Genomic DNA, 21,661 nt, shown 5'->3' with positions numbered 1-21,661 from the left:
GTGGCTCCCCCACCCCTCCCCTGAGCAAAGTAATTTTCGGTTTCGCTTGACTCTGGGCGCTGGGACTTGGTGTGGGCCGCGGCCTCAAACGCTCCGGGTGTTTGTCATTGAAGAGTTCTTCGGCGAGGGGGTTATTTTTAGTGTCGGAAAGACAGAGGCAGGCGCGTTGACCTTTCTGGGGCTGCCTCGGGCTTTGAGTGCGTGTCTCTAACTGATGGGGCAGACGGATTCGCATCCAGGCGCGCACACGTGCCTGCACACAACTGTGTACACACATTTCTACACACGTAGCCCCCCCCCCTTTTTTTTGAAAATTGGGAATGCATTATGTTTGCTAAAAACACACAACACACAAACTTTCCTTTGTTCTTTCGGGCATTTTCTATTTTGAGTTACTGGAGTAGGAGTACCCAAAGGTTGCAATTAGTTCACGCGAATAAAAGACACTGCCTCTGAGTCAGAGCTGCCAGGTTGATAATTATTCACATATAAAAGCGGATGCAATGTTTGTGGCAAAAGGGGCGGGGCGGGGGCAGGTCCTCCATAGACAATGAGGGAGGGTCTCCGCCAACCGCCTGCTGCTTATTGTTCCCGCACTAGAGGCTGCGTCCTGCAGCCGTCGCCTCCAGGGCTCTGCTCCTAGCTCAGCCCTCGGTCCCACTTGGGACGGTCCGAGTTCTTCCGCGCTGGCCCCGGGGCGCGGAACGCCAGCCCTAGCCGCAGCCGTCCTTTGCTGACCTCCCTCTCTCTGCTTTACAGGTTGGCATCTTTGCTCCCGAGGGTGTCGCGAGCCGAGGTGGAGAGGACAGCAGGCCTCTGGCCCAGCCAGCTGCGCGGGATGCGTCGCAGGCATCAGCCCTGAGCACCCCCACGCTGGGTACGGGGCGGGCGTTCTCGCTCCGGGCGGCGGGCCGAGAGGCGGCGGCGGAGGGGATGCGCCCAGGACGCACCGGGCTCCTTCTGCGAGCTGCCACCCCGAGGTGGACCCCGAGCAGAGCTCAGCGCAGGACCGCGAGGACCCCTGCCCCCTGGGGCGCGCGGCTGCGAAGCTTCGGGGTCGCATCTGCGTTCAGGATGCCCTGGGCACCTCCCTGCTGGTGAGGATGTCCTGCCGCGCAGCTCTGTATCCCCCAGCCCCTGTCCGTGGAGGGCACGACTGCGTGGGCCGGACTTCGGGCCCTCCTGCCGGTGGATGAAAAGCGCGGGAGTCCTTGAATGCAATCAGCGATCGAATCTCAATTCTAAGAGCCATGGACGCCAGCGCTGGGCTGCAGCCCCAGGCGGGGGAGCAGCTGGAAGCCGCGGCCACAGTAGGAGCTGTCCAACAGAAGTGCGAACCAGAGACCTTGAGGTCCAAGAGTTTACCCGTCCTGAACAGCACCTCCTGCCGGCCGGATCTCAGCCCTGCGAGCGCAGGCGCCAAGCCAGGCGGTGCAGATGCTTTGGGCCGCCAGGAGTTGAAACAATGCCTGAGCCGGTTGGCGTCCAGCCCCTCTGCCCCGCCCACTTCGGCAGAGATGGCGGGGCTCGTGGACTGCAACCACAGGGTGGACATGGGCAAAGCCATGTCGGTGTCGTCCACGTTGGCTACCCTTCAGGGGAGAAGGTGCCTCTATGTGGTCCTCACTGATTCGCGCTGCTTCCTGGTTTGCATGTGCTTTCTGACCTTCATCCAGTCGTTAATGGTCTCTGGGTACCTGAGCAGCGTCATCACCACCATCGAAAGGCGCTACAGCCTGAAGAGTTCGGAGTCCGGGCTGCTGGTCAGCTGCTTCGACATCGGGAGCCTGGTGGTGGTGGTGTTCGTCAGCTACTTTGGGGGCCGGGGCCGGCGGCCGCTGTGGCTGGCCGTGGGTGGCCTTCTCATCGCCCTCGGGGCGGTGGTCTTCGCCTTACCTCACTTCATCTCGCCTCCCTACCAGATCCAAGAGTTGAACGCCTCGGCTTCCAACGAAGGCCTGTGTCAGAATGGCAACTTCACGGGGACCGTGGAGCCTCGCGCCTGCCGGAAGGACTCGGGCGGGAAGAACCACTGGCTCTTTGTGGCTCTGTTCGTCTGTGCACAGATCCTCATTGGCATGGGCTCCACACCTATTTACACCCTGGGACCAACCTACTTAGATGACAACGTCAAGAGGGAAAATGCATCCTTGTACCTAGGTAAGGCTTCCCTGTCCTCCCAAATAGGCGGAAGTCAGAAGTCAACAGGAAACCCTGTCTTCCCCATTTTCCTGGAGACGTTATGTATATTTATATACAGTGTGTTGCATATGTATTATAAGCATTGCCTTTCAGTTTGGGAGAGAATCAAAAAGTTGAGAATTCTCTGAACTAGTTTTAAGAATCTCACTTCATACTCTTTTCCCAAGTGATACAAACTTTTAGCTATAAGGTAGTGTCTGTCTGTCTCTCTCTCTCTCCTCTCTGGAAAAGCTCTAATTTATCAAGTTTACCTTCTAATAGCTGTCCTTCTAGAAAGCTTCCAGAAGGAATAGAAACAGCCAGTGTGTGGAGTGAAGTTGCTGCTTGCCTTTCCCGTCCCCAGGAGCTTGGGTGACGAAGTACCAGACTACGTAAAACATCATTGCCTCCGTACCTGCATTTCTTACATTTTGCCTGCATCACTGAAACAAACAAACAAACAAACTTGAGTGATACCATATGACTCAGTGTCCTTATGTAGAAGCAACTTCACAAGTTTATCCAAAGCTATTTTTTTAAATATATTTTATTGATTTTTTACAGAGAGGAAGGGAGAGAGATAGAGAGTTAGAAACATCGATGAGAGAGAAACATCGATCAGCTGCCTCCTGCACACCTCCCACTGGGGACGTGCCCGCAACCAAGGTACATGCCCTTGACCGGAATCGAACCTGGGACCCTTCAGTCCACAGGCCGAAGCTCCATCCACTGAGCCAAACCGGTTTTGGCGCAAAGCTATTTTTATTGCTGGTTGAAGACCCCTCAGTTACATGAACTTGGGAGCAGAATCCATTATTATTTTCTGAACAGCAGTGGCTCTTGGATTCGGTGAGCTGACGTGCATGAGTCAGCTCCTGTGGACAGGGGTGCTAGGGTTGAGTACAGGGTTCTCATGTGAGGCCAAGCCGCCATTGTAGCCCATAGGAAAATGTCGTTCCTAGAAATCTGTGTGGTTGGCAGCACCTCCTTGCACAAGCTGCCCCTTCCAAACTGAACTGCTAGGTGATGGGTTGGAAGCCTTGGAAAGCATGAATAGCAGCTATGCCCGCTGTGGCATTTGTTTTTCTATGTTTCTCTACTGGAGTCCAACTAAAAGAAGATAAATGATTTTACTTTATTTAAAAAATGGTAAATAAGCAAATACCAGGCCCATCCAACAACTTATTAGCTATGTGCTGATAGGATCCTTGGTGTGGGAATAATAAGGTTTCAGAGGACGGTGAAAATGATACCCAGTTAAGAGGGCTATGCTTTTTCCACAGTAAAACTGCTGTCCCCAGACTCTGTTGTAGAGGGTGCCTGAGCCATTTATAGTAACTGGCCCAAATGCATTAACAAGAGTTTTCTAATTCATTTTTGGTATTAAATGCAAGAGGAAGAAATTTCTGTTTAGGACAGAGAGGAATTAGCTTGCTGTTGCTTTGCCTGCATGTTTTCTAACATTTATTATGATACATTTTCGAGCATACAAAAAGTTGAAATAAGGACTTTCTTTTATATAACTGCAGGAGTTTTAACATCCTAAAAAAGTTAATAATCATTCCCTAATATGCTCATACTAGAGGCCTGGTGCACAAAATTCATGCAAGGGGCTCGGCCTTTGCAGCTCCGGCTTCGTCTTGAAGGTCGTCCGGGAGGTTGTTCGGCTGACCGGTCTAATTAGCATATTATGCTTTTATTATTATAGATATCCACTCCATATTCAAATGTCCTCAAACCAGGAGCCAATCAAGTTCACTCATACGTTGCATTTGGCTCATCAGCTTTTATAATCTAGAACAGGGAGTGCCTCAACATTTTTTCTTTTTCCAGCACACAGGCTTTTGAAGGGACAAGGCTAGTTGACTTGTGGAATGTTCCACCTTGTACATTTATCTGAGTATTTCCTCTTGGTGTCACTTACCTGGTTCCTCCACTCCATATATTTCTTGTGTGCTGGAAAGTCAGTCTAAAGGTGTGATTAGACTCAGACAAAACATTTTTGGTCAGACTACTTCATGGCCAGTGCTGTGTTTTATATTATTTTCTCCTGGCATTCATTGGTGATGCTGAGTTTAATGGCTTGGTTGAGTGGGTGATTGACAGGTCTTTCCATCATAAATATACATTTCTCCCTCGGAAATAAGTAACCTTTAGAGTGATACCTTGACTCTGTGTACCTGTCTCCATATTCTCCCTGATCTTTGCTTCTATTTACTTTGAAAACTTGCATCTTCTTCCCATCCCATTTCTCGGTACCAGTGTCACAAATTTCATCAAAAGCACAGCAGAGAGCTACTCAATAAACATCTAGTAAGAGCCCAAAAATTTAACTTTTAACTCTCCACCAAAGAGAAAAACAGCAAGTACGTACTGAATCCTTATTCTGTGCTGGGCATAAATGAGGGGAAGAGCAAAAATGAGGCATAGTTTCAACATCTGAGGGGCTTTCAGTGTAATGAAGAAATACTGACAATTCAAGGTAGGGGTGTGAAGTGACAGGTGCAAGGGGAGGGAAGTTACACAAATGGTGTTAGTTTTCCCCCTCCCCTTCCTCTCATTCTCCTCCTCCTTTTCCCTTCTCTTTTTCTTCTCCTTTCTCCTCCTCCTCCTTCCTCTCTTTTTCCTTCTCTTCTTTTAGCTATCGACTACTGATTTTTTTTTTTTAAGTTTGATGAATGCCTTAGGAAACCCATGAGAATTCTGCTTCACGTTAAACGGATCTCAATGAACGCTCTGGTGGTTTGAGTATAAGGAATCTTCCACAGATTGTTTTATTTAATGTTCCCAATGACCTTATGATATGGAAGTTGATTTCTCTATTTTATGGATGAGGAAACTGAGGCTCCAAGAGTGTTAGGGGTTGCTTCTGGGCTTCAAACCCAGGCCTGTCTAACTAACCCCAGAGCCCTTCAGCTTCCCTCCATGCTGCATGTCCTCTGGCAAGCGGCTCTGAGAACGAGCTGACAGCAAAGGCCTGTGTGCAGCAGAGTTCTCAGAATGGCCTGAAGTCATCAAAACAAGATCCTTCTCAAAACCTTTTTAAAAGGAGGCTTTATTGGTTGCTATATTCTTAGAACAGGAGCAGTGTTAACCTAGTATGATGTGGATTTTTTTTCTTAATAAACAACTGGTTAAATATCTTTGGTACTTTTCACAAAACTGTTCTTCTTAGATTACCCTTTTAACTACCTACTTCTTTCTTAACCTTTTTGTCAGTCTTTTCTTTTTTAATATATTTTTATTGATTTCAGAGAGGAAGGGAGAGGGGAAGATAGAAACATCAATGATGAGAATCATTGATTGGCTGTCTGCTGCACACCCCCTACTGGGGATTAAGCCCGCAACCCGGGCATGTGCCCTTGACCGGAATTGAACCCGGGACCCTTCAGTCTGCAGGGTCCACAGAGCCAAATCAGCTAAGGCGATGGATTCTACTTTTAAAAAATATATATATCAACATTTTTATTATTGATGTCAGAGAGGGAAGGGGTGGGAGAGAGACAGAGACATCAATGATGAGAGAGAATCATTGATCGTCTGCCTCCTGCATGCCCCCTAACTGGTGATCAAGTTCAAAACCCGGGCATGTGCCCTGACCGGGAATCAAACCATGACCCCTGGTTTACAGGTTAGCGGTCAGTGTTGCAGCAACATTATATTCTGAATTTTCTGAGAACCCAAGGTTTTGTCACCAGTGTTGCAGCAACATTATATTCTGAATTTTCTGAGAACCCAAGGTTTTGTCACCAGAGCTTTCTGCATGCCAACCATTGACGACTCTCTTTCCTTAATGTGTGAACATTTATTTAGTGTGTGTTTGTGTCTCATGTAACATAACAAAAGCTCTTTTGAAGTTTGAGGGGCTCTGTGGTGTCCCCGGCTTCACCATTGTGTCCACTGACTCTCAAGGATGTCTCATGGGCCAGAATGGAGTCCCCTGGCCTTTCCTGGCTGAGGTGATTTGGGGGAAGGCAAGTTTTAGAATTTCCAGTCTCTATGGGAAAGGAAGGCAAGGGAGGTGTGGGTAGTGTGACCACTGAGTGGCCTCTAGTGGTATCTGCACACTGGTCATGTTTTCTCTTTTGCCTCAATAGTCAGAAAATTCAGGCCTTCTCCCCCCCACCCCCCCATCAGTATTAATAACCTATTCTAAGTGGCTGGGAGCATTAGTTTTCCTGATCTTTTTGTGGGGATTTTTGAAGGATCCAATAAAGAGCACCGTTTCCCCTCTCTTGAGTTCTGAGTTAAGAAATGAGTCAAAGGAATTAAACTGTGATAGAAGGTGGAAGAGTATAATGTGTGCAGTGCACTTTCTACTAATCCCAGCATTAAAGAGACTCAGCCATCCAGCCACCGGAAATGCTGCACCTCCCCAGGGTGGCAGCTGAGGTCTCCCACATGGGCCGGGTGCACAGGTAAGACGCATGCCGAGAAGGAGCAGGGCAGGATTTTTACTCCCATGCTCATGCTCCCAGGAGGCAAAAGGAGGAGGGAGTTGAGCTGAACATCCCCGTTTATTTTCAAAGTCATCAATTACATGAATCCTCTTCTCTCTGGGCAGGAACAACATGGGGGGTGGGGCTGGGGAGCCAAGAAACAGCAGGAGTGGGCACACACACACATTTTCCCCTAAGACTTATAACTGTTTTTTTTTTAGTCTGCTTTAATTTTTCTTGTCTTTTTAATAATGCATTTATCTTTACAAGCCACATAAAATCCTTTTGGGCCATGGCCAGGGTTGCTCAGTGGTAGAGCATCAGCTAACACACTGAAGGGTCAAATGGTTGTGGGTTCGATTCCCGGTCCAGGGCATGTACCTGGATTGCAGGTTTTGGTGCGTGCAACCAATCCAAAGATCTCTCTCTCTCTCTTTTCTTCCCCCCCCCCCTCTTCCTCTCTCTCCCTCCCTCTCTCTCCCTCTCTCTCCCTCCCTCTCCCTCCCTCTCCCTCCTTCTCTCCCTCCCTTCCACTCTTTCTAAAAATCAATGGAAAAAATATCCTCGGGTGAGGATGAACAACAAAAAATTCCTCCTGGGAAGCAGGCTCTGTACAAATTGTGAATAAATACCCAAAATAATCTCCACTGAAAGCACTCGTGAGGGAGAATGGCGACTGAGGGATTTGGGGAGATGACCTGGACATGTGGAGAAAGGTGGGGTGAATGCTGGGCAGAGGGGCGGTATAGCTTCGAGTGAGGATGCAGTGAGTTTTACAGACGCCTGGGACAGTTCATCTGTGTCAGAATGGGCAGGGCTTCTGGACCCTTAGCAGCTACTGACTTTACAGCAGCTGCCTGGGGCCCACTTTCACCTGTAAGACAAACTAGTTGGTCCAAGATGCTGAGAAACAAACTTCAAATTCTAACTGGAGATAAGCAGGGTTTACGCTTCATTGTGGAAACCACAGTGGGGCGCACATTGGTGTGTTCAGCCCCCCTGCAAATAGCAGCGAACAGCCAGCCTGTTGGTAGCATTTCTGACATGTTTTTGGGTTGCTATGAGTTCTGTTATTTAAGTGGTTCAAAACTGTCCTTCTGAAACTTTAAACGTGTGGGTGAATCCCCAGGGTGTCTTCTCAAAACGTAAATTCTGCTTCTGTCACTCGGGGGTGGGGCCTGGAATTCTGCATTTTTATAAAACTCCCAGGTGAGGCCAGCGTTGCTGGTCCGAGGGCCACGTTTGGAGCAGCCAGAGTCTAAAGGCCACAGATCCTTGCCTCTGTGGACAGATGGGACATCTCTCTCTGGGCTGGGATGGGAGCCACGGTTGGCAAAACCAGTTTCCAATGGAAGTTTTACTTCATCAGGAAGAATCCACCGTCTCTGACTGCATTTGCAGAAGCAAGATGTCCATTTGGAATATTTCGTAACCTGTGGCTACTCTTGAATTCCACAGTAGTGTGAGGTCAGTGAGAGCGAGTGGCCTCGGACAAATGACGTTCATTTTGACATTAACCCAAGGAAGCACCACTTTCTTTATTCCATCAACCACCCTGCGGGCTCTGTGCTGAAGGGTCTCTCTTGGGTGGTGCAACTCTGTATGTCAGAGATAAGCCTGTGAGCTCTGCAGCCCAGGTGAAAGAAAGGCCTCTTGCTGAAAGAAAAGCAGACAAACCCGCGGCCTTGGCTTTGCTTTTTTCTTTTTAAACCATCTAGAAGTTTCCGCAGTGAATTGGGAGTTTGGTGACAGGCCATGTAAGAGCTGAGCGGATTGGAAATGATTTGGAGACTGGGGATCAGAAGTTTTCCCTTTGCAGAAGGTGATCAGACAGAAGAGGGGCCGAGTTCTCTCCGGCAGTAACGGTCTAGCCCAGTGGTTCTCAACCTTCCTAATGCCACGACCCTTTAATACAGTTCCTCATGTTGTGGTGACCCCAACCATAAAATTATTTTCGTTGCTACTTCATAACTAATTTTGCTACTGTTATGAATCGTAAATATCTGATATGCAGGATGTATTTTCATTGTTACAAATTGAATGTAATTAAAGCATAGTGATTAATCACAAAACAATATGTAATTATATATGTGTTTTCCGATGGTCTTAGGCGACCCCTGTGAAAGGGGCGTTCGACCCCCAAAGGGGTCGCGACCCACAGGTTGAGAACCGCTGGTCTAGCCAAAGTGTGTCCTAGAGTTTATCCCATTCAGCCCCGTTTGAAAAATGATCATTTGACACATGAGGAAACCCAGACTGCAAAAAGGTAAAGGATTTGTGCTATGGGACACAGTATGGCAGTCCTTCAATCAATTATAAATAGAATTATCACCTGACCCAGCAATCATACTTCTGGGTATATATCCAAAAGATTTGAAAGTAGGGTCTCCAAGAGATATTTGCACATCATGTTCCAAGCAGCATTATTCACAATAGCCAAGAAGTGGAAGCAATCCACGTGTCCATCGATGGCCGAATGGATAAAAAATGTAGTAGATACATATAATGGGGTATTATTCAGCCCTAAGAAGGAAGGAAATTTTAACACTCTCATCTACAATGTGGATGAACCTAGTGAAAGAAAACATTTACAAAAGGAAAGATACTATATACTTGCACTTATGTGAGGGGCTTAGAGTAGTCAAATTCATAGAAATGGAAACAGAATAGTGGGTGCTGGCGGGAGCAGGGCAATGGGGAGTCCGTGTTTATGGGGTACAGAGTTTCAGTTTGATGAAAAGTTGTGAGGTCTGTTGCACAACAATGTGAATATTCCTAACAGTATCAAACTGCACACCTAAAAACAGATATGATGTTAAAAAACACATTAAAGGATTTGCCAAATCATACAGCCAGCTTGGTTTGTGTCTGAACTGATTTATAGACCATAAACCAACCTGTATTAAAGAAAGTCATTGCCACATAAATGGAAATTGGGAAACTCCAAGGCCTTGATGGCTGTCAGTCCTCCCAGCCTCTGCAGCGTTCTAGCCCGTGTTGGTTGAGGTGGGTCTGTACATCCACTATAAGACTTATTTTTTCAAGTGTGAGGGAATTGCAAGGTAGGCCTTTCGGGCATAATTTTAAGAAGGAAGAGGGATTTTGGAAAAATAAAAATGGAGGCAAAGTAGATTGTAGAGTAGGTGTTTTAGGAATGAAGCCTTCCGAGACAAATGAAGGTGGAGAAACATACCTGGCCATTTGGATTATTCAATTGTGTCTTTTTTGGGGAAAGAGACTGGAATGTTCAGAAACGCAGACTGTAGGGCCATGTCGCCGTGTTCTGCTGTGTTGGGTGCCCCTGCAGGAGCAAGTGTGCTCACCCTGCTTTATCCACCTCCTTGTAGAGAAAAGAGAGATTCCACAGCTGCCTGATTCTCCTCCTCCTAAGCCAGTGGCCGGCAAAGTGTGGCTTGCGAGCCACATGCGACTCTTTGGCCCCTGAGTGTGGCTCTTCCACAAAATACCACGTGCGGGTGCGCAGTACAGTGCAATTGAAACTTCGTGGCCCATGCGCAGAAGTCGGTATTTTGTGGAAGAGCCACACTCAAGGGGCCAAAGAGCCGCATGTGGCTCGAAAGCCGCAGTTTGCCGACCACTGGCCTAAGCCATTCGCAGGGCTTGGGTGTCATGTGTTCTGAATCTCAGTTCCCTATGGAAAACTGCAGGGCTGCTGGTCATTCTAAACAGTGTTTCTCACCTAGGGTGACTCCCCCGACCCCCAGGGGACACACTTGGTAATGTCTGGAATCCGTTTTGATTGTCACAACTTGGAGGGGACGTATTGGCATTTAGTGGTGTTTTGTAGTGTTGCTGTAAACATGTCACAATGCACAGAACAGGCCCACAACAAGAGTTTACCCAATGAAAAATGGTCCCTACTGATGCGCTAAACATTTTTCATCTTAAGCATTTAAGCTACTCTGTTATCTTGTGTTTCTTATATCTTGGAACTGGAAATATAAATCTCTGAGTCATAGAATCAGAAACCATTGAATATTTGGATGGAGAAGATCCAGGAAAAACATGTCTTTGTAGATAGGAGGGCCTTCTAGCAAGCCAAGGATAGGAAATACAAGTTAATTGTGCATTACTCATCACTACATCATGGCTCAATAGATTCCATAGTATCTAAAATATATGAAAATATGAAGGGTTTTATGGTTTTTATTGTGACTTCAGTTCCCAATAAAACATTAAAAATGTTTCTAACCATAGAGATTTCTAGACCATATTATTGGATTTGGGAATACTGTAACCCTTGAAGAGGGAATAGTTTGTGTGTGTGTGTGTGTGTACACATAGGTACTAAGAGCCCTTCAGTGTGGCTCTTTCACAAAATACCGACTTCTGCGCACGGGCCACGAAATTTCAATCACACCGTATGTGCGCCCGCACGTGGTATTTTGTGGAAGAGCCACACTTAAGGGGCCAAAGAGTCGCATGTGGCTCACGAGTCGCAGTTTGCCGACCACTGGCTTAGGAGGAGGAGAATCAGGGGAATGTGTCATTTACCCATATATCTGAGGTCTGTTTTCATGGTGATGGCTTTAATAAAAGACAACATTGAGATGAAGAATTCAGTGGGGCTTTGGTGCTCACTGAGTCTGCCCTGTGAGTGTTTCACTTGTGGATGTGGAGAGTTATAATCTGGTATGGTCTGAGGCTGTCCACTGGGTGCACTGGCTCTGGGGCCTTCTGGAAGGTGTAAACCAGCCACTGCCTGGGGCCACCTACAGGAGCTACAGAGAGATCTGTATTGGGTTAGGACAGTGATGGCGAACCTTTTGAGCTCGGCGTGTCAGCATTTTGAAAAATCGTAACTTAACTCTGGTGCTGTGTCACATATAGAAATTTTTTGATATTTGCAACCATAGTAAAACAAAGATTTATATTTTTGATATTTATTTTATATATTTAAATGCCATTTAACAAAGAAAAATCCAAAAATGAGTGTCATAGGTTCGCCATCACTGGGTTAGGAATTACCCAGGTGAGACCCAGCTGAGAAGCAAGGCAGGCTGGTGCTAGTGCTGGGTCTTGGGCCACTTTTTGATAGGTTTGGGGCATGCTGATGCCAGCTGCTGCTTGTTTAATAGATTTTAACAAAGTCTGAAGCCTGAGCCAGGCCATTCATATGCAAAAGCTGCTGCAAACAGCTTGGGTGGGGCTGCAAATTGGATAAGGCGTGGTCTCAGGGAATCACCAGGGTGGAGCAAACAGTGTGGGCTTCACTGATGGAAGCTCAAATATAGCTGCCAGTCAGCTCTGTGGGGGTGGAGGTCCCAGCATAGGAACAATGACCCATGCATCTCAGTCTGGGAGAAGCCACCCTGAGATCCTGCCCCAATGCCAGACAATCTAATTCCTCCCTGATTGTGTCTGGGTTTCTCAAAGCCGCCCGGTGCTGGAGCTCAGAGGGGCTGAGTCCAAATAAGTTCATGAGCTGCCCTTTAAAATGAACACCTGGGTATCTAGCAGCCTCTGTCACTCAGCCACAATCCCCACTGGCTTTTACAGCCTGAAGTTATGGGGATTTTTCTTCCCAGCTCTGGAAGCTCTGGAACCCTGGACTGGGGGTTTGGTGTGGGGCTGGGACCCCTTGCTTCTCACAGGGGGGCCTCTGCAGCCTAGACATCCCACCCAATTAAAAAAAAAATGTCACAGGTGAGTGTCAGACCAGCCTGTCTGTGCCTCTGCCCCTGCTACCAGTCTCGATGTACTTTTTTTTTCTTCTCTAGTTGTAGGATTTCCATTCAGCCAGATTTCAGGTGGTCCTGAAAGATGATTGTTCTGTATTTTAGTTGTAATTTTGATGTGATTGTGGGAGGTGGTGAGTACTGGCGTCTACCTACGCCATCATCTTGGTTCTCTCCTTTTTGCCATTTTTTTATTTAAAATGTATTTTAAAATTATAGTTGATATATTAAACACATCAGATATATGATTTGCAATTATTTTCTCCCATTCTGTGTATTGTCTTTTCACTGTTGATTGATTCCTTCGATGTGCAGAAATTTTTAACCTTTGTGTTGTCTCATTGTCGATTTTTAATTTTGTTGCCTTTGCTTTTCAGTTATATCCAAGAAATCATCACCAAGTCCAATGTACAGAAGCCTTTTCCCTATGTTTTCTCTCAGGAGTTTAATAGTTGTAGGTCTTACATTTAGGACTTTCATCTGATTTGGGTTATTTTTGTGTGTATGTTGTAAGGTAAGGGTCCCACTTCATGCTTTTGCGTGTGGACATTCGGTTTCCCATCACCATTGGTAGAAAAGGCTCTCCTTTGCCATTGTGTATTCTTGGCTTCCTTGTCGATAATTGGCAGCTGCTTTTGTTTTTCATGTTTTATAGATGCGGAAATCAAGGTTAAATAATGTGTTCAAGGTCATCTAAAAAGTGGCAAAACCAGCCCCCAAGGTAATCACCCAAAGCCTGAGCTTGAACCTTCAAAATTATGGGGAGGGAACGGGAGGGAAACACTTATAAGCCTCCGATGTGCCTTTGGCTGAGTTCTCCAGTTCATTATCTAGAAAGGAGATGAGGAGGCAAGGCTGGTGGCTGGTCAGGTTCCTGTTGCTTCTGAAGGTCTCTAGTCCGTGCCCTTTCCAGCCCTGCTTGGAATGGTCTTGTTCTGGAACTTGGGACTTGGGTCTGGAGAGGAGATGTAGCTACTCTCTGCCTTTCAGGAGCTTGTCTCTTGAGCACGTTCTCCAGCCCCTGCCGGCTTGCGTGGTGTTGCCATGCGCCAGCTGTCTGTGGGGAAGCAGGCCTGCCTGTTGCTTCCTGTTGCTCCTATTTCAGGCAGCTGGGTATTACCTGATGGGAAATGCAGTCTGCTTCCCCTCCCGGGAGTTATGATGGCTTGTGGAACTGTCACCCTGCAAAAATGCTAATCCCAGTTCCCTAATATAGCCTAGAAAGGCAGGTGCACGTTACTCTTGCTTAAAAGTAAAGAGCATATTTATGCAACTAATATTTTCAGCAGGATGAAATGGCATACGTTTGCAAGTATATGAAATTGAATCATTCAGTTCCTGACTTCGTAGCATGTAGGAATTCTTAGCTGTAATACTTTCGTAATAATAGGTTTTGGTCTTATCAGGTGCTTTCCCATTTTTTCCCCCCGGCCTTGAATTCTTATAAAGGAAATAGAAGTTTTAACTGTTTTGTATTTGTGTGTTTTGTTTGTTTGTTTGTTTGTTTGTTTGTAAGGAGAGGTGAGAAATTTAAGTGAACAAGACAAGACTGTGGGTAGTGAATTCCAGACCTGAGACTTTCTGGCTATAAATCAACTTCTTATCAGTGTATAAAGGTGGACCCCCAGTCCTCATTTGCACAGTGTCTCTATATTATTGGGTGAAAGATATTTGCCAGTATCTGGTCTAGAAATATGCTTACCTCCTGGTGTGTAATTTCAGCTGGAAGGGGAACCTTTCTGGATTTGAATTGCATTTTAATGACTTCCCTTCAGGTGGAGGACAGCAGTATATTTTAACACAATGCAAAAGTCTTCCTGAGATAAATCTGAAAAATTTTCCTATGGGAAAGACTTACTTAAAAATCTATATCTATCTTAGAATAACAATCTGAAATTTGGTTTTGCTAGCTTTTAAGGTGTCTCTAGTTATTTCCTTCCTGTGAAACTCTCAAGAGAAATGAGCTTTATTTCTTTAGGAATGATGGAGGGCAACGGTATTAAATGCAAGAAGGGAAGGGGCTGGGCCGTGCAACTCCCAGCGGCTGGAATCAGTGTTTCTGGTTGTACAGTGTTGTCCTCCACGCACGAGTTCTTCCAGAGCTATTGTCCAGGAGTGGCCTGCAGGACTCTTCCATGTATTCTCATGGGATATCTCCTTTTTCACTTACATGACATCTCATACCACTTTGGGAATGATGAACTTGGGACTTAAACCTTCCAGGCCACCCATCCTATAGAAATGATAAAGCAGATGTAAATGGCTCATTAGTAATTTGACACAAACTCAGCTATAATCACAGAGATGACTTTGACCAAATCATGTCACTTTTCAGGACCTCAGTTTCCTTTCCTGTAAAATGACCCGGTTTGACCATACCAGAAGACTTCTAATCTATGATGATGTTTTGAAAGTTTGAATAGGGATTAGAGCAGTGAGAAGAATATGCCATATACTATATTTTTAAAAAACATATTTTTATTGATTTCAGAGAGGAAGGGAAAGGGAGAGATAGATAGAAACATCAATGATAAGAGAAAATCATTGATTGGCTGCCTCCTGCATGACCCCTACTGGGGATTGAGCCCACAACCCGGGCACATGCCCTTGACTGGAATCGAACCCAGGACCCTTTAGTTCTCAGGTCGACACTCTATCCACTGAGCCAAAAAGGCGAGGGCCATCTACTGTATTTTTAAAACTAACCCTAGGAAGTGGATCCTGATCCCCAAGGAACTTACAGTCTAGTTTGATTGTTTAGCACCATCTGCTCTGGATGATGAGATGATCTGTAGGCTGTGACCTCTAGCAAGTCACTCGACATCTTAGGGTTTCAGTCTTCATATTTGTAAATGGATGGAATTGGATTCTCAATGGGTCTTCCTGGGATTAAACTGTGACTTCTTCTGATGCCGGGGTCCAGCCCCAGCGGGCCAGGGGTTCCCAAAGGTGTGGATGGAGTCAGCGAATGAAGGAAACAGAGACAGCGTTCAGATGATCAGCATGGCTCTCTTTAGTTTTCGTGGATCTTCCTGTGCCTGGCTGAGGCCACAGAGGAAGATCCAGAGGCAAGCTGAGCCTTTATTTTATAGTCAGAGGTAAACAAGGTAGTGGTTACTGCAGTTACACTGTTCTTATGAGTTTTACTTGTTTTGGCCACTTCCTGCACCTCCCTCAGCCCATTAGCTTCCCAGATAAGATCTAGGGAGGTTATAAGGTCAAGCCTAATTATGCTAAGAGGACTGTGCCCTCTAAGCTGGGACTTGTTTGTAACTTTGCCAACAGGTCAGTCCGAGGCTTAACCCTGTATCGGCTCCTTACATTCTGGAGCTACTGTGGCATTGATCCTGAAAGTAGCATATTCAAGGCAGTTGAATCTGTGGCTGCTGGAGCTGGGCTGCCTGGGTTCCAACCCCAGCTCTTCCAGGGCCAGTGTAACCTGGGGCACTTCTGTGGCTTCTCCCTGCCCAATCCCACCCCTGTTAACACCGGGCTCATTGTGGGCTAGTTGTGAGTGAATGCACGTGATGCACTTAACACAGGGCCTGGCCTGGCACATGGTTAAACGCTAGAAGAAGTGGGCTGTCATTCTGTAAAAAAGTTATTCCTGCTCAGGAAGAGAGTGGTGTTTGCTTCTCTTGTGGGTTTTCGACAGGTTGCCTGCCTCACAAGCCTGCTCAATGTCCCTGGGTTGATTGCCCTGAGCCGGGTGGAACGAGGCATGTGGGTTCCATTACATCACCTGTGTTCTTAATTGGGTGGCGTCTCTTCTAGAGGCATTCACCCCTCCCCCTACCACCCACCGTAATGCGGGGACTCCGTGCTTCCTTGGGTCTGGAGGGGCTGGTACCTTCCTTACAAAGTAGAGAGTGACCCTGGGGAGAAAGAAGACAAAGCTTTCAGGTTATAAATAACTTCCTGATGAGATGTGCTTGCTATGGGCTTCTGATAATTATGATGGGAGCTGTTGGCTATAATCACCTTCAGATGCTAAGGACCATAGCTATGCTCATGGGCTATCTTTATGCTTTTTCTGTCCTATTCTAGACTTAACACTCTCTGCTCAGGTCTCTAACCAGCAAGTTCTGGTAACCCGAGAGCATTTTGTGGTTCCTGGAGTGGACCTATGACTCTCATGGGTAGTTCACTTTTGTTTTGGCTCATGTGGTTATTGCAGAAGGGGAGGTGGGAAAGAGGATGTGAAGGGGCAGGGAGCGAATGCCAGGGAAATACAGAAATGGGCTTTGGTCAAATTGTCTCATAGAGGACACACAGTCTCTCTGTGTGTGTGTGTGTGTGTGTGTGTGTGTGTGTGTGTGTGTGTGTTAGTGTGTTAGAGCTGGGGGTGAAGGGGAAAAAAACATAGTGAGTGAAAGAAATAGCTACATCTCAGCCCTTGCTTCCTACTGTCTTCCAGAAATATGCTACACCAGCTGGGCCCTCTGTCTCCACTTTTAAGGCTTCTGGCTACCTATAGTTACATCTGTCCAATGTCTCAGAAAAAGTCCACAGGCTCCGCTTCCACTCCAAATTCTCAACCAGCTTGCTCTGCCCTAGCGCCTCCCATTCATGTTCATTGCCCGGGACTTCGTTTTCTTCTCCCCACCCAGCCCCTGTGGGTTCCAGTGGACGTTTCCTCCGATGCTGAGTTTTGCTCTCTATTAGCTCTTTCTGGCAGCTGGCCGGTTCTGCTGCATATGGACCGCCTGCTCAGCTCTCAGAACGTTCTTGGGGTCTGGGGCACTGGGTTTCCCTTGTCCTGGCCTGAATTCCCACCTTAAAGCCACACAGTGTTTGGCTGTATGCAGCTCTCAGTCTCCATAGGGCAGTGGTTCTCAACCTTGGCTGCACATTAGAATCACCTGGGAATCTTTTTAAAATCCTGATTTCTGGGCCCCATCCTCCGGAAGTTCTGTTTCTTTGTTATGGGGTGAGGCCACAGCATTAGTCACAAAGAAACAGAATTTCCGGAGGATGAGGCCCAGAAATCAGGATTTTAAAAAGATTCCCAGGGATTCTAATGTGCAGCCAAGGTTCAGAACCACTGCCATAGGGCCTATCTTGTGTCTGTGGCTGGTGAACTCACTGGGCTAGACACAGCCCAGTGTTAAGGAAGCTCATGACCATGAATTATGTGTGAGTCAATTACCACAGCTTTGTCCCATAATGCACTGCTCTCATCGTGTCCTGTCAACTTGCAAATGAGGTTCCTTACTCACTGACCCTCAAGAAGGCAGGGGATAGGAGCAATGCTCACCCATCCCCATTGCAAAGAACAAACACTAAAACAATACACAAAATCCCTCCTCTCCCTTCTCTTCCTCCCTCCCCGCAAACGCTCTCCACTTCAGGTCATATACACTATGGCAGTACATGGAAAATGTATAACAATAATTATAATTAACTTGGCATACTAGTGGTGATATGGTAATTAGAATCATCATCTTCTTCTAAGTAGTCCTGCGAAGGCAGAGTGTGTTAGTGTTCTGACCCAGCTGGTTTTAAATGACTGACGTGATTCCAGGTCTTTTCAGAGTTTCTTCTTAGCATATTTTACTGTGTTTTGATAGATGGCTTGTTTCTTTGTGTGTGTGTTTTTGTTGTTGTTGTTTCAAATTTGTGTGCCAAACAAAGGGTTCACACGTTTCATTGGCAATTGTATTTAGGTTAAAAAATAAGTATTCCTTTTCCTCGTTGATGTTGATATTCTTTCATACCTAAAAGGTAAATTGTTACTCTATCTGAGTTAGGCTAAAAAGTACATGCTGATTACTGCACATTTTCTGTAATGAGTTGGTTTCAGATTATGCTGGCTCAGTTTTGAACCCATAGGCTGCCTTGCTTTAAGAAAAATTGATGCGCAAAAATAAAAACTTAGAATACTTACTTTTTTTTTCAGGTGGGAAGGTGAATTTCTTACCATACAAGGAGGCATTTTTTACTAGACTATGAATTTCTTTAGCTATGATTATTAAAAAAGTACCTTGTTTGTAGCTTTTAGGAGCATATTAAAATCCATTATTAAAACCCATCCATTAAAATCTCACAATGTGTACTCTAACACCAGATATTTATTCTTCACCAGTCACAGAATCTGGCCAAAAAGTGCCTCTCCCCCTTTTGAGTTTTCTTCTTCTTTTTATTTGGCATCATCTGTGATTTTAATTTGAGTGCTATTAATCATTTCATTTCAACATAAGCTCCCGGTGGCTTATGCTTCTGAGATGTACAATTGCCTGCTGTACAAATAAATATAAAGCTTTGAGACACAGGCACCATCTCTTCAGTCAGTTGGATATTAATAAACTTTGATATTTGCTGAAGGGAGGCAGCATGGGAGACTGGAAAGGAGTTGGCTGCAACTTGAAGCTTGAACCTTGGTGTTAGATGCGGTCTGGTCTCGCCACTTAATCACCCTGTGATCTTGAGCCACCCAGCTGTTCTGATTTATCTCATTCACTGGCCAATAATGACTTGCCCTCTACCTCTATGATACATGTGGCAATAAGATGAAACGAGAGAGCTGAAGACAATGTCCTTTCACTCATCAAAGGTTCATGGACATACGCTCTGTGCTGGATGCTAAGGTATGACAGGAAACAGGACTGCCTTCGTGGAACTTAGTCTACTGGGGAGGACAGATAATATACAAGTCAAGGGCCAGTAATTACAAATCATGCTAAGTGCCGTAAGGAGCCCACATGGAACTGAATTTGTGAAAGGTATTTAAATAAGATCCTTAGAGGAAGCCATGTATAAGCAAAGGCTTAATGGACACTTGAGAACTGACATGGAAAATGGAACATCAGTTCATAATTCTGATATCAAAAACCTTGGAATGGCCTTCTTACCCGACCCCCCCCCCCCCATTGTATTTATTTATTTTGTTCTTTAGATTCCCGTATAAGTGAAATCATATTTGTCTTTCTCTGACATTTCATTGAGCATAATACCCTCTAGGTCAGCGGTTCTCAACCTGTGGGTCGCGACCCCTTTGGCACTTTCACAGCGGTCGCCTAAGACCATCCTGCATATCAGATATTTACATTACGATTCATAACAGTAGCAAAATTGCAGTTATGAAGTAGCAACGAAAATAATTTTATGGTTGAGGTCACAACATGAGAAACTGTATTTATTCATTTATTTATTTTTTATTTTATTTATTTATTTATTTAATATATTTCATTGATTTTTTACAGAGAGGAAGGGAGAGAGATAGAGAGTTAGAAACATCGATGAGAGAGAAACATCGATCAGCTGCCTCCTGCACATCTACCACTGTGGATGTGCCCGCAATCCAGGTACATGCCCTTGACCGGAATCGAACCTGGGACCCTTCGGTCCGCAGGCTGACGCTCTATCCACTGAGCCAAACCGGTTTCGGCGAGAAACTGTATTTAAAGGGCCAGAAGGTTGAGAACGACTGCTCTAGGTTCATCTACGCCGATGCAAATGGTAAGATTTCATTCTTATTTATGGCCAAGTAATATTCCATAGTTTTTTTTTTTTTATCACTTGTCTGTGGAGGGGCACTTGGGTTGCGTCCATGTCTTGGCTGTTGTAAATAGTGTAAATAATTCTACCCAATGAACATTGGGCAGAATGGGCTTTCTAAATATCTCTGATCATCATAAAAGTGTAGCTTCCTAGAGACACCTGTGCAGAGGGTTCTGCGTTAGTAGGACTATCTATGGTCACGTCCTTGAATCTGTACTTTCAAAAAGCTTCCCAGACGATCCTGGGACACTATTGTCCAGGATAAATCCTGGTCAGAAACAACAATTTCCAAGGAAAGGCCACGGCCTGGTCTTACGTGTTGCTCCCATCGCTGTGTGTAGTCTCTACCTCATTCTCCACCTTCCTGAAGCTTCTGTGATACAAAGGTCTGGCCTTCCCCATCACTGTTGTGGAGCTGGTCCCAGTTCCCAGGAGGTGTGTTATATGGGGCGGGAGGTGGGGAGCTTCTGGATTCTGTTTAAGTCGGGGAAGGGAGCTCTGCTTGCGGACATACATTGGAATGCTGGTAAATAATGTTCAGCAGACTGTGGTGGGTTGTTTTGGAAATCTGAATGCTTTCTGCAGCTATACCTATTGGAAACTCCCAGAATTCTAGGAAAGTAAGCCTGGAGAGTCCTCACAGCAGCATTCATTGTGCTTTTGCCCTCTGCCTCGTTTTAATTTAACTGCAATGTATTTTAACACACATTTAATATAATCAAGTAGTTTGAAATATGGAATTAGTACTAGCTCTGATGTTGGGATCCTTGAGTCAGAAGGAACTGGGGGCCTGTTTCTCCTCTCTCTCTCCCTCCTGGGGTTTTGGGGAAGCCAGTAGCAGCATGTTTGAGAGCACAGAGTAGCCACTGGGACTTACCAGTGAGAGGCTGTTAAATGTTTTGTGCCTTTTCTGTGCTCCAAGCTATATTGTATGAGGTTCATACCAGCAGTCCAGTGGAGTTTAGTGGCTGTAGGTATGGCCAGTGGCAAGTATTCCCTTGGAGCATAGCTGGTCCTTAAGCGGAGAATGGTCTGAGTAGCGATTCTTAGGTGTCTCGAGGGGTGAGCTCCAAGTCACCTCTTACGCCCGGCGATGGCTGCCTTTAGGACCACCAAAGCTTGAGGACGCTGGCTGTTTTTTGGTGAGGAGGAGTTAACACATGGATTTATCTTTATGAAGCACCTGTGACGGTGAGGGCTCACCCTGGCCTTTACGCGGGAGAACCCGGGAACGTCCAGGTTTCTCTGACAGGAGGGCCTTCAGGTGGGGTGAGTAGCTTATGAATAGGACTGACACTCCTGTTCACCTCCCCCTGAGGCTGCCTCACTTCTGTTTCTGCCTCACTTCCACGCTCATCCTGAGGCCTAGGAGTGGGCTGGTAGCCTCCCTCCCCAAGTGCTAACAACTATGGAACAGACAACCCCTTCCCTGGCTTTCTTTAAACCAGGCTGCAGTTTGTAAAAGACGTCCACAAACACAGAGAACGACAGGGAAATAAACTCCGAAAAGACAAGATGCTGATTGATTTCTAAGGGATAGATTTCAGATCCCAACAAAATTGCCTTGTGTCCAGGCCTGGTTTTATCCTACATCTTCTCTTGTGAATCCTAATGTCTACTCCCAGAGGACAATAAAAAACTCACATATACCCCAGGGATATCATCTACCCTGGTCTCTGACCTGCGTCACAAGGAAGCACTATCTTATAACCACCCCCCTTTCCTGTAGCAAGATTCCTGTATGTCAGGATCCCTTCCCGGCTGCTTCCTCCTTTCTCCTTCTCCCCAACAGGGAGGTGAGGGGGTGTGGGGGACTCACCTGGCTGGTGGGATCCCTTGAGA

At 46.1% G+C, this 21,661-nt stretch overlaps 1 protein-coding gene across 1 annotated transcript in view; it reads left to right on the top strand.

Moving 5' to 3' along the window:
- The window catches only part of SLCO5A1 (solute carrier organic anion transporter family member 5A1), a 102,648-nt gene that overhangs the window by 998 nt on the left and 79,989 nt on the right, over positions 1–21,661 (top strand). Inside the window, exon 2 of the mRNA XM_036338475.1 lies at positions 760–2,160. Within this exon, the coding sequence (XP_036194368.1) occupies positions 1,251–2,160 (910 nt within the window). The 5' untranslated portion in view covers positions 760–1,250. The remainder of the gene's footprint in view (positions 1–759; positions 2,161–21,661) is intronic.

Source organism: Myotis myotis, unplaced genomic scaffold (genome assembly GCF_014108235.1).
Source record: "Myotis myotis isolate mMyoMyo1 unplaced genomic scaffold, mMyoMyo1.p scaffold_m19_p_16, whole genome shotgun sequence".
NCBI classification, from domain to species: Eukaryota; Metazoa; Chordata; class Mammalia; order Chiroptera; family Vespertilionidae; genus Myotis; species Myotis myotis.
The sequence above is the reverse complement of the archived record's forward strand: the minus strand, read 5'-3'. Positions and strand labels throughout refer to the sequence as shown.